The sequence below is a fragment of the Ranitomeya imitator genome, chromosome 4 (genome assembly GCF_032444005.1).
Source record: "Ranitomeya imitator isolate aRanImi1 chromosome 4, aRanImi1.pri, whole genome shotgun sequence".
Taxonomy (NCBI): Eukaryota; Metazoa; Chordata; class Amphibia; order Anura; family Dendrobatidae; genus Ranitomeya; species Ranitomeya imitator.
In genome coordinates this window covers 58,143,665-58,157,392 of record NC_091285.1, presented here as the reverse complement: position 1 = coordinate 58,157,392, position 13,728 = coordinate 58,143,665, and the positions used below count along the sequence as shown (strand labels likewise).

Genomic DNA, 13,728 nt, shown 5'->3' with positions numbered 1-13,728 from the left:
CCATTTACCAGTGGTTTTGGCACTGTGAGCAGGTGCCAGGTCGTGCTGAAAAATGAAATCTTCATCTCCATAAAGCATTTCAGCCGATGGAAGCATGAAGTGCTCCAAAATCTCCTGATAGCTAGCTGCATTGACCCTGCCCTTGATGAAACACAGTGGACCAACACCAGCAGCTGACATGGCACCCCACACCATCACTGACTGTGGGTACTTGACACTGGACTTCAGGCATTTTGGCATTTCCTTCTCCCCAGTCTTCCTCCAGACTCTGGCACTTTGATTTCCGAATGACATGCTAAATTTGCTTTCATCAGAAAAAAGTACTTGGGACCACTTAGCAACAGTCCAGTGCTGCTTCTCTGTAGCCCAGGTCAGGCGCCTCTGCCGCTGTTTATGGTTCAAAAGTGGCTTTACCTGGGGAATGTGCACCTGTAGCCCATTTCCTGCACACGCCTGTGCACGGTGGCTCTGGATGTTTCCACACCAGACTCAGTCCACTGCTTCCTCAGGTTCCCCAAGGTCTGGAATCGGTCCTTCTCCACAATCTTCCTCAGGGTCCGGTCTCCTCTTCTCGTTGTACAGCGTTTTCTGCCACATTGTTTCCTTCCAACAGACTTACCATTGAGGTGCCTTGATACAGCACTCTGGGAACAGCCTATTTGTTGAGAAATTTCTTTCTGGGTCTTACCCTCTTGCTTGAGGGTGTCAATGATGGCCTTCTTGACATCTGTCAGGTCGCTAGTCTTACCCATGATGGGGGTTTTGAGTAATGAACCAGGCAGGGAGTTTATAAAAGCCTCAGGTATCTTTTGCATGTGTTTAGAGTTAATTAGTTGATTCAGAAGATTAGGGTAATAGGTCGTTTAGAGAACCTTTTCTTGATATGCTAATTTATTGAGACAGGTTTTTTGGGTTATCAGGAGTTGTATGCCAAAATCATCAGTATTAAAAACAATAAAAGACCTGACAAATTTCAGTTGGTGGATAATGAATATATAATATATGAAAGTTTAATTGTAATCATTACATTATGGTAAATAATGAAATTTAACACTATATGCTAATTTTTTGAGAAGGACCTGTATATAAGCTTGCAGTTATTGACTGGAACTGTTAGCTAAAATGCTGCTAACGTACCCTGATCATGTCCGTGCATGCGTAGGATTTTATTTTAATTTGTTCTGCAGTATTTTAACTTTTTCAACTAAGTGAACATTTTGTGCTTTCTTTTCAGGGTCGAAGTGAAAAGACCTAAATACTGAACTGGAGTATGTGTCACACATATCAGATGTGACATTTTTAGTCAACGCTTATATTAAAGTTGATTTCTTGTGCACAGTGGAAGCTGTCATTTTCTGGGAGGGAGCACATTACCTCCTAACTACAGACTTGCATTAGTGAGTTCCACAAGATGCCTTCCTCCAATGTGGAGGGGTTTCACAGAAAATGTACCATATGTCAAGTTCTAGGTAGACTGGTATTACATTTTTTTCCCAGTAACATTGTATGTTTCTTGTGGCTTGAATTATAGGCGCCCAATATTGTGTGAGTCCATTAAATATTTTCATGTCTTATCTGATTTGTACGTGTCAGTTTTTTGTTCTATTAAGAACTGAAATGGGGGAAAACATGGCAGCTGTATGGTTAGTACAATTGTTTAATATCCCTAGGATCTTGGGTATAATTTATGCTGCAGCATTATGAATGGATGACATTTGTATTCATTCTGTGCTGGCAGAGTGCAGGCACTTGGTGTATCATGGCCAGGGCCAATAATTTAAATGCCCCTTCCCACCTGCTTGTCTCCCATGCTTTACACGGCCAGAACTGTCAATCAAAGAAGGGGGGGATGATTGGCCACACCAAAGGTGCCCAGAGTGCCTGTACTTGGCTTTAACAGTCACTCTGTGCCGACAGTCCCTTTAACTCCTTCACCCCATGGCCATTTTCTGTATTTTTCCTCCCCTTCTTTCAAGAGCCAAAATATATATATTTGTTCTTTTCAGTCAATATAGCCATATGAGGGCTTGTTTATTGCGGGACAAGTTGTACTTTTGAATGACGTTCATCGTGTGATGCACTGGAAAGCGGGAACAAATTCCAAGTGCGTTGAAATTGCAAAAAAAAAGTTTTTTTATTTACCATGTTCACTTTACAATAAAACTGATCAGGCAATATGATTCTCCAGGTCGGTATGAGTAAACAGATACCTAACATGTATAGTTTTTTTTAATTATTTTTATTTAAGTGGTAAACACAAATTTGTAAAAAAAAAAAAAAAAAATTGCCATTTTCCCATACACATAACATTTTAATTTGGGGGATATTGGGGTGTGTGAAGGCTTTTTTTTTTTTTTTTTTTCTTCAATCTGAGCTGCAATTTTACTGATACCATTTTGGAGTTCTAGGCGGCGATCAAAACATCTTAAGTTAAAGCTTACATCTGGCTGTCTGTGCCGCCTCTCGTTATTTCAGCCCCCTAAATGCCACAATCAATATCAGTGGCAGCATTTAGAAGGCAGGGAGGAGGATAGCGCTAAAAACAACATCATTGCAAGGACCAGATCGTTGCCATGGCAACCAGAGGTCATCATGATTACATCTGGGTCACCACACTACGGCAAGCCTGTTGAATCAATCTGAGCATGGTTTAAGAGGCTTCTGCCAGTGCAGCACTGACAAGTATAAAGCATTGCTTTGCATTATACCAAATAAGATATATATTTTTACTTTCCTATCTTATTTAAATCTCAAAATAAAGACCCCCCAAAAAAGACAAACATTATACCAATAAATACATTGTGAAAGAAAGTTATACATGTTAAAAAAAAAAAAGTACACATTTGATATCGCCACTTTCGAAAAGACCTGACCTATAAAACTGGTATTAGTTACACTGTAAAGAATAAATAAAGTACCGTATTTTCCGGCGTATAAGACGACTTTTTAACCCCTGAAAATCTTCTTAAAAGTCGGGGGTCGTCTTATACGCCGGGAATCGTCTTGTACGCCGGGTGTATATGGTGGGTGGGGGAGTGGTCCCGATGACGGAGGGGGCATCTCACAGGAAAGTGTGAGTGGAGTATGCCCCATTACCTCACATTGTAGCTGCAGCCAGCGTCAGCGTGGGGTGCTGGGGAGCGGCGGCGGCTGCTCCTCTTTGTGCCGCGTGGGTGCTGTGGGGCGGCGGTTCCTCTTGGTACAGCGTCGGGGCTCTGTGCTGTGGGGCGGCAGCGGCGGCGTATCTTCCCGCAGAGTCAGTCGGGGCTCCTCCGGCATCTCCTGAAAGCCCGGAGGTGCCGGCAGCTCCATTGCTGCGATGCGGTGGCCTCCGGGAAAATGGCCGCTGGGGGCGGCGCATACTCAGATTCAGATCTCGTCTCCCGAGATCTCGGGACGAGATCTGAATCTGAGTATGCGCCGCCCCCAGCGGCCATTTTCCCGGAGGCCACCGCATCGCAGCAATGGAGCTGCCGGCACCTCCGGGCTTTCAGGAGATGCCGGAGGAGCCCCGACTGACTCTGCGGGAAGATACGCCGCCGCTGCCGCCCCACAGCACAGCCCAGACGCTGTACCAAGAGGAACCGCCGCCCCACAGCACCCACGCGGCACAAAGAGGAGCAGCCGCCGCCGCTCCCCAGCACCCCACGCTGACGCTGGCTGCAGCTACAATGTGAGGTAATGGGGCATACATCACTCACACTTTCCTGTGAGACGCCCCCTCCGTCATCGGGACCACTCCCCCCCCCCCCCCCCCCCAAAAAAAAAAAAAGGCACATTAGTCACCGGCCCTATAAGACGACATACAGCGTATAAGATCACCCCCGACTTTTAGGAAGATTTTATATTTTAACTGGAAAAGTTGGGGGGTCGTCTTATACGCCGGAAAATACGGTAAATGTGGCAAAACAGATGTTTTTTTTTAAGTGCTAGAAAGTGATGCAGTTTACATACCCCAAGGGTATGTGCACACGATGCAGATTTAGTGTAGTTCTGCAGCGTTTTTTTCTGCGCAGAAACGCTGCAGATTTCAAAGAAGTGCATGTCACTTCGTTTGTGCAGTTCTGCAGCGTTTCTGCACCCCTCCATTAATAGAGATCTGCAGTGGTAAAATCGGCACAAAGACTGCACAAAATCCGCATCAATTCCGCACAAAAACCGCATAAAAAAACGCATCAAACGCACCTGCGGATTCTGTCAGGAGATGCAGATTTAGTGCAGAAAATTCTGCACCACATTTCCTACGTGTGCACATAGCCTTAAGATGGAAAAAGCGAGAATACTTGGTGCATAAATTAGCCAATTCATGCATACCCTGCAGCTTCAACAAGGGATTCACATTAAGATTGGTTCCTAGCAGAGAGAATCGCCTTGTCACTGCTGCTGGGTACACAAGAATTGGCCAATTTATGCGCTAAGTATTCTCGTTTTTTACTATTTTCTAGAGCAGTAATGCAATTCATAATTCATATATTTCATGCTATAGTACTACAGAGTGCTACTTTGTTAGTCATATATGGAGATGGCTGCTCTTAGATTGCACAACATAGGTGCACAGAGTGCCTGTACTATATTCTTTTCAGTCAATATAGCCATATGAGGGCTTGTTTATTGCGGGACAAGTTGTACTTGCATATGCCCCCTCTGTTGAATAAGCTGTAAGGCGAAACAGCGCTCGTCGGGCGCAAGCTGTGACTCCTTCCCTCTCCATGCTGCACCACCATCCACCTCTAATAATTCAGGTAATATTTAACAGCTTAATGATTGGCTTCATTACTATTACATTCAGTTGGACTTCATTGCAGCTTTCCATGCCGTATACTCTATTGCCACCTAGTGACCACTCTTTAAATAACATAGCATTGATTTCCTTTCTGCGGTATATGAACAAGTGCCATTCTTAAAGGGACTCTGTCATCTGAATTTGGAGGGAACAATCTTCAGCCATAGAGGCGGGGTTTTCGGGTGTTTGATTCACCCTTTCCTTACCTGCTGGCTGCAATATTGGATTGAAGTTCATTCTCTGTCCTCCATAGTACACGCCTGCGCAAGGCTGGTCTGAGTCCTCTTCCCGTTCCATCTCGCCCCCACAGTCATTCTCTGCGGTCCTCGTCCCCTGAGTCAGGCGAGGCTTTCTCTGATGCGCCTTCGGAGGATATTTCAGCGCTGGATTCGAACCAAATCTATAGCATGAGGGATATGGTTCAGAACCTCATTGGAGCGATATATCAGACCTGTGGCATCAAAGATTCCGCTACGGAACCCGCAGACCAGGCGGTTTCATTTAGACGGGCTAAACCACCTTCCAAGGTTTTCGCTCCTCACCCTAATTAGATTTAGATGAAATCATGCCCAGAGAAAGAGAGAATCCGTCCAGACGCTTTCAGAGAGGAAAGCGCCTTGACGTTTTATATCCCGTTTCTCCGGAGCTCACCGCTAATTGGACTGCCCCTCGGTGGATCCTCCAGTTTCCAGGCTGTCGAAAAACCAACACTGTCCTTCCGCTATGTGTCGGGGCATCTCTGAAGGATTCTAATGATAATCATAGAATCCTTTGCGAAGTATCCAAATGGGCCAAAAAGCTCCATCAGGGCATCCTGGATGGGGCTCTACCCGGACAGCTAGCGGAGCTTGCCAACCAGATTTCTCACGCAGGTAAATACCTGGTCTCCACTTCCCTGGATGCGGCTTCTTGTGCGGCTCAGGCTTCCAGCAATGCTGTTCCCTTCCGTCGGACCGTTTGGCTCAAGGTCTGGCAGGCGGATTTGTCTTCCAAAAAGTCCCTTACCAGCCGACCTTTTCAGGGTTCACGCAGCAGAGGCCACAGGCACGGCAAGAGAAGAAGGTATCCTTTAGACCCACCCCTTCCTGGCGTCCTCGCTACTCCCAGGGTAGATCCTCCAGATCCAGGACTGGAAAATCCACCTCGGCATGACTCTCGGCAAGACCCCAGCCCACATCCCAGGTTGGGCGGCCGTCTTCTCTTTTTCAAGGACGTCTGGATCTCCTCAGTAGAGGACACATGGGTCAGGGAAGTTGTATCCTGAGGATACAAGATAAAGTTCGTTTCACGACCCCGGGATCGTTTCTTCGAATCCCGACCTCCAAGAGATCATACTCTAGTTCCGGGTTTCTTCGCAGCCATCACTTCTCTCCTCAAAGCCGGGGTAATCGTTCCCGTCCCAGAAGAACGGTTCACAGGTTTCTATTGAAACCTTTTTGTGGTACCGAAGAAAGACGGCCAGGTTCAGCCCATTCTGGACCTCAAATTACTGAACAGGAGAGTTCGTCTGAAGCACTTCAGGATGGAATCCCTTCGTTCAGTAATTGCTTCCATGGAGGCTCAGGAATTTCTGTTTTCCATAGATATTCAGGACGCCTACCTCCATGTCCCTATATTCCCCGGACATCACCGATTCCTGTGCTTTGCGGTGCTCCAGGAACATTTTCAGTTAGTCGCCCTGCCGTTCGGTCTTGCAACCGCCCCAAAAGTTTTCACGAAGATCATGGCGGCGCTGATGGCCATCTTGAGGGTCAGAAGCCTGGTTCTGTTTCCATACCTCGACGACATACTCATCAAGGCTCCATCCTTCTCTCAGGCTCGCGAAAGCCTGTCCATCGTTCTCGACACTCTAGCCCGTTTCGGGTGGCTGGTCAACCGCAAGAAGTAGTCCTGCCTTATTCCTTCTCAGCACATCATCTTTCTGGGCATGCTCTTCGACACTCGTCAGACCAAAGTCTTTCTTCCCGAAGACAAGAGATCCATCCTTCGTCGGGACATACGCTTGCTCCAGGGTCCTCGGCCTCCCTCCTTCCGATCGGCCATGAAGGTTCTGGGGAGGATGGTAGCAACATTGGAAGCGATTTCCTTTCGCCCAATTTCATTTGCGACCCCTTCAGCAAGCCATTCTGTCTCAGTGGGACAGGTCTGTCTTCTCCCTATATCATCCGATCCGACTCCCTTCTCGGGTCAAACGGTCTCTCAACTGGTGGCTGACGTCACCTCATCTCCCAGGGCAGGTCCTTCCTTCCAGTTCAATGGCAAGTGGTGACGACGGACGCCAGCCTGCTCGGCTGGGGTGCGGTTTTTCGCCACCTGACGATTCAAGGCCGTTGGTCGGCACAGGAGTCAACTCTGCCGATCAATGTCCTCGAGATTCGGGCCATATTTCTGTCCCTCTGTCACTGGGAAAGGATTCTCAGGGGCCTACCAATCCGGATCCAGACGGACAACGCCACAGCTGTGGCAAATGTCAACCATCAGGGGGGGACTCTGAGTTCCTTGGCCCTTGCCGAGATATCCAAGATCCTCCTTTGGGCAGAGGCAACAGTTCCGGTGATATCCGCGGTGCATATCCCTGGCGTGGACAATTGGGCCGCCGACTTCTTCAGCCGCGAGGGCCTCGCTGCAGGGGAATGGTCCTTGCATCCGGAGGTCTTCCATCAGATGTGGGACTCCGGACGTGGATCTCACGGCGTCTCGAATGAACAGGAAGGTTCCGCAGTTCGTCTCCAGGTCTCGCGATCCTCTCGCAGTGGGTGTTGACGCTCTGGCCATTCCTTGCTCACAGTTCATGTTGCCCTACCTGTTCCCACGCCTTCCATTACTTCCCAAACTGTTGAAAAAGATCAAAGTGGAAGGGGTGCCGGTCATTTTGATCGCCCCGGATTGGCCCAGAAGAGCTTGGTTCACGGAGCTTGTCAATTTTCTCACGGATGCTCCCTGGCGCCTTCCAGACAGGCCCGATCTGCTGTCTCAGGGTTCGATCTGCCACCCAAATTCTAGGTCGCTCAGTTTAACGGCGTGGCTGTTGAGACCGCAGTTCTAAGAGCATCCGGCCTTTCGGACCAGGTGATTCACACCATGATTCAGGCTCGGAAGCCTTAGACTTCCAGGATCTACTATCGTGCCTGGAAGGCTTACTTCCGTTGGTGCGAGTCCAACCGCGTTTCATCTATGTCCTTTTCCCTGCCTTCCCTTTTTGGCCTTTCTTCAGGCACGACTGGATTCAGGCCTGGCTCTCAGCTCCCTGAAGGGCCAGGTCTCTGCGCTTTCCATCCTTTTTCAGAAGACTTTAGCTTCTCGGCCACAGGTTAAGACCTTCCTTCAAGGAGTAGCCCACGCTGTCCCTCCGTACAGGGCCCCTGTGGATGCATGGGACTTAAACCTGGTACTGGACGTTCTGAGGGTTTCCCCCTTTGAGCCTCTCAGGGAGATTCCCCTGTCAGTTCTATCTTGGAAGGTGGCCTTTCTTGTGGCCATCACTTCTATCCGCTGCATTTCCAAGTTGGCGGCCCTGTCTTGCCGACCTCCGTTCTTGGTCATCCACCAGGACAAGGTGGTCCTCAGGCCTCAACCTTCCTTTCTAAGGTGGTTTCCACCTTCCACCTAAACGAGAACATTGTTCTACCTTCCTTTTGTCCAGCTCCAACTCATCCCCTGGAGCGATCGTTGAACAAGCTGGACCTTGTCAGGGCAGTGAGGATCTACCTGGATTGAACGTCCACTTTCCGGAAGACAGATTCTCTTTTCGTCATTCCTGATGGCACGTGCAGAGGCCAACCGGCTTCTAAGGCGACTATTGCTCGCTGGATCAGAACGGCAATTCTGGAGGCTTACCGGGTCAAGAACAGAGTGCCCCCTCCTGGGATCAAGGCTCACTCTACCCGGGCAGTCGGCGCTTCCTGGGCGGTGCACCACAGGGCTTCCGCCCTACAGCTTTGCAAAGCGGCAACCTGGTTTTCCATCCACACGTTCGCCAACTTTTACCAGGTCCATACCTACGCTTTGGCGGACGCCAGCCTAGGCAGAAGGATCTTGCAGGTGGCAGCGGTGAGTCCTCTGACCTGATGGAAGTCCGTTTTTCCCACCCCAGTGACTGCTTTTGGACGTCCCATGGTTCCTGTGTCCCCCCAATGAGAGGCGATAAAGAAAACAGGATTTTTGGTTGCTTACCGTAAAATCTGTTTCTCGGAGCCTCCATTGGGGGACACAGCACCCTCCCATGTTGTTCAATTTGTTGTTCTATGCTCTATGACTGTTCTCACGTTTACAGTTCTCATGTTTGTGGTTATGGTTTTTCAACTTTGTTATTTATCTCCTACTGCTTTCTCACTAACTGAAGTGTATAATGCCAGTCGGTGGGGTGTACACTGCAGAGGAGGCACTAACTTTTTTTTTGTGCATAGTGTCAGCCTCCTAGTGGCAGCAGCATACACCCATGGTTCCTGTGTCCCCCAATGGAGGCTCCGAGAAACAGATTTTACGGTAAGCAACCAAAAATCCTGTTTTTTCGTGATCTGGGGTCGGTTGAGGGCATATTTTTTGCGTTCCAAGCTGACGTTTTTATTGATACCACTTTTGTGCAGATACATTCTTTTGATCGCCCGTTATTGCATTTAAACGCAATGTTGCGGCGACCAAATAACAAAACTCTGGCGTTTCAAATTTTCTCGCTACGCTGTTTAGCGATCAGGTTAATGCTTTTTTTTGATAGATCGGGCGATTCTGAACGTGGCGATACCAAATATGTGTAGGTTTTTTTTTTTTTTTAAATTGTTTTATTTTGAATGGGGCGAAAGGGGGGGGGGTGATTTAAACTTTTTTTTTATTCACTTTTTTTTTTACTTTTGCCGTGCTTCAATAGCCTCCATGGGAGGCTAGAAGCTGGCACAACTCGATCGGCTCTGCTACATAGCAGCGATCATCAGATCGCTGCTCTGTAGCTGAATTGCAGGCTTGCTATGAGCGCTGAACAAAGGGTGGTGCTCACAGCAAACCGGCATCAGTAACCATAGAGGTCTCAAGGACCTCTATGGTTACTATGCAGAAGCATCGCTGACCCACGATCATGTGACGGGGGCTGGCGATACGCTCATTTCCGGCCGGAAGCGCCGGTTAAATGCCGCTGTCAGAGTTTGACAGCGGCATTTAACCCTTGTCCGGCTGACTAGGTACAATTGTAACTATTCCGTTTTAAAATTGCAATAACTTTTTCGAAAAGCCGTAGAGGGCTGAAATTTCGTGACATCTCTGCAGTTTTGGTCCAGAATATATTGGCCAAATATCACAGTGGAGGTATATATGAAGGTACAATTGTACCTCTGCAGCCTGTTAACGTTGTAAAATTATGCAGCCTGACGAAGGTTAACTAGTTAATAGCGGCGGTGAATCGCAATTTCACCTGCCGCTATTGCGGGCACATGTCAGCTGTTCAAAACAGCTGACATGTCCCGGCTTTGATGCGGGCTCACCGCCGAAGCCCACGTCAAAGCAATGGATCTGACCTCAGACGTACTATCCCATTCGAGGTCAGAAAGGGGTTAATACAATTTGTTTTCACCCACACAACACACTTGGTCACTTGTGGTGGATTTCCACTGTTAAGGCACATCAGGGGCTCTCCAAATGTGACATGGCACACAGATCATTCCAAAGTCTGCACTCCAGTCAGTCACTCCTTTCCTTTCAAGCCTTGCCGTGCGCCCAAACAGTAGTTTTCCCCCATATATGGGGTATCAGCATACACAGGAGAAATTGTGCAACAATTTTTTGTCCACTTTCTTGTTCTTTGTGAAAATAAAAAAATTGGGGCTAAAAAACATTTGTGGATTTTTTTTTTTTACTGTTCAACCTAAATTTGTGTGAAACATCTGGGGATTCACCACACATCTAGATACATTCCTTGGGGAAGGGGGGGGGTGTTCTAGTTTCCAAATAGGGTCAGATGTCCCCCATATGGAGTATTGGTGTACCCAGGAGAAATTGCAGTTATTTTTGGGGTCCATTTTCTCATGTTACCCTTGTGTCTGAAGTAAAATGTTTGTGGGGAAAAAGATAAATGTTCATTTTTTTTCTTTCAACATTGCTTCAGTTCCTGGGAAGCACCTCAAGGGTTAATACACTTCTTGAATGTGGTTTTTATCACCTTGAGGGGTGCAGTTTTTAGAATAGTGTCACTTTTGGATATTTTATGTCACTTCAAATGTGATGTGCTCCCCCCCCCAAGAAAAAAAAAATTAAATTTTTTTTTTTAAACCCAGAAACCGCTGGTCAACTTAACTTCCTAATAAGAAAAAAATGTTTTAAAAATTGTTCTAGTGTAAAGTAGACTGTGGGAAATATTAACTATTGTGTGACATATCTGGTTTAAAGGCATAAAAATGAAGAGTTTGAAAATTGTTAAATTTTCCACATTTTACCACTATCATGAAGTACAATATGTCACGAGAAAATCTCTGAATTGGTGGGATCCATTATAGCGTTCGAGTTATTACCTCATCAATTGACACTGGTCAGAATTGAAAAAAATTGGGCTGGTCAGGAAGGTGAAAACAGGATTAGGGGTGGAGGCGTTAAAAGGACGTCTTTTTTGAAGAACTGATTTCCTCAGTACTCAAAATGTTTATTTGGGGAATCTATGGCAGGGAATGTCACATCGGTCCTACTCCTAGGTTTACGGAGTAGTGGGAGCCATGTCTCAAGTGTCCTAGGAGGCATTTTTCAACATGACAATGCCAGGCCGCATTTTGTGAGTGTTATGTGAGCAGTCTGTGTAGCCTAACTGTGCTACAATAGCCTGCAGCATCTCCAGACTTGTCCCCCATCAAACACATCTAAGACATTATATATCGGCAATTACAAAGGGCGCTTTGCCGGAGGATCTTGATGAATTTTGTTCCCAAGTGCATGGGAGACCGTACTTCCGACAACCATTAATAACCTCTTTCATAGCCGCCTAGGCGTATAAGTGCTTGTGTTTCTGCATGTGACGCCCATACTCGAACAGCTCGTTTTGAACAGCTGACATGTGCCCGTAATAGGCGCGGGCAGAATCGCGATCTGCCCGCACCTATTAACTAGTTAAATGCCGCTGTCAATCGCAGACAGCGGTATTTAACTACCATTTCCGGCCGGGCGGCCGGAAATGACGTCATCGCCGACCCCCGTCACATGATCGGGGGTCGGCGAAGCTTCAGAATGGTAACCATAGAGGTCCTTGAGACCTCTATGGTTACTGATCCTCAGCAGCTGTGAGCGCCACCTTGTGGTCGGCACTCACAGCACACCTGCAATTCTGCTACATAGCAGCGATCTGATGATCGCTACTATGTAGCAGAGGCGATCGCGTTGTGCCTGCTTCTAGCCTCCCATGGAGGCTATTGAAGCATGGCAAAAGTAAAAAAAAAAAGTTAAAAAAAATATGAAAAAAATAAAAAAAATATAAAAGTTTAAATCACCCCCCCTTTCGCCCCAATCAAAATAAATGAATTAAAAAAAAAAAAACAAATCTACACATATTTGGTATCGCCGCGCTCAGAATTGCCCGATCTATCAATTAAAAAAAAGCATTAACCTGATCACTAAACGGCGTAGCGAGAAAAAAAATGCGAAACGCCAGAATTACTTTTTTTGGTCGCCGCGACATTGCATTAAAATGCAATAACGGGCGATCAAAAGAACGTACCAGCACCAAAATGCTATCATTAAAAACGTCATCTCGGCACGCAAAAAATAAGCCCTCAACCGACCCCAGATCATGAAAAATGGAGACGCTATGGGTATCGGAAAATGGCGCAATTTTTTTTATTTTTTTTTTTAAGCAAAGTTTGGAATTTTTTTTCACCACTTAAAAAATAACCCAGTCATGTTAGGTGTCTATCTATGAACTCGTAATGACCTGGAGAATCATAATGGCAGGTCAGTTTTAGCATTTAGTGAACCTAGCAAAAAAGCCAAACAAAAAACAAGTGTGGGATTGCACTTTTTTTGCAATTTCACCGCACTTGGAATTTTTTTCCCGTTTTCTAGTACACGACATGCTAAAACCAATGATGTCGTTCAAAAGTACAACTCGTCCCGCAAAAAATAAGCCCTCACATGGCCAAATTGACGGAAAAATAAAAAAGTTATGGCTCTGGGAAGGAGGGGAGTGAAAAACGAACACGGAAAAAAGAAAAATCCCAAGGTCATGAAGGGGTTAAAGGCAGTGAATGTGATAAAACAATACAATGACCAATACTCACCCCTTTAAGCACTGTCATTTCTGTTGCTGCTAGCCGACCTCACAGCTAATTACATGCCACTGTTTTGTGCGCCTGTGATCTGATTGAGGGGACGCCATGATGGCCAGAAGTCTGCTGAAGACCCCTGTGCCTGGCATGACTGTACCCCAGGGAAAGCCAGTGGCTGACGTTCATATGAGACCATTAGTTTAGCTATACATAATACTATGGTTTTGCTGTGCATAACACGAGTTCAAGTCCCCTAATTTTTTTATTTTTCACTTTTTTTCATGTTTTTGTACAAAAAATTAAAAATGAACACGAAAAACACATTGCTGGGATCATATCTGTTCTATCAAAATATATTAATCCAACTGGTGAACTGCGTGAAAAAAAAAATGGCTTCCACAACAACACAAATAAAAGTAGTATGAGGAAATCTAAAATCGAATCCATTGCAAAATGATGGCAATAAAACCATTGGCTCTGGGCTCAAAAAACCAAGCCCTCACTCAGCACCATATTCCAAAAATGTAAAGTAATACATCTCTCGGAAAATGACATCAGAACCTATTTTTTTTGTTTTACAAATTTCTGATTTTTTCTTTTTAATACTTTAAACAAACTCTGGATAGCTCTGTGAAACATGGAAGTCACATGTTGGTTTTGAGATGTTCCTGCACAACCTGCTTTAAGTACATGAGTAGTCACGTTGTACGGTGC

At 46.3% G+C, this 13,728-nt stretch overlaps 1 protein-coding gene across 2 annotated transcripts in view; it reads left to right on the top strand.

Annotated features, from left to right (window-relative positions):
* Positions 1–1,574, top strand: part of IK (IK cytokine) — a 45,208-nt gene extending 43,634 nt beyond the window's left edge. For both annotated transcript variants that reach the window (XM_069763762.1, XM_069763763.1), the window contains one exon: positions 1,235–1,574. In XM_069763762.1, the coding sequence (XP_069619863.1) occupies positions 1,235–1,262 (28 nt within the window). In that variant the 3' untranslated portion in view covers positions 1,263–1,574. The remainder of the gene's footprint in view (positions 1–1,234) is intronic.
* The last annotated feature ends 12,154 nt before the right edge of the window (positions 1,575–13,728 follow it).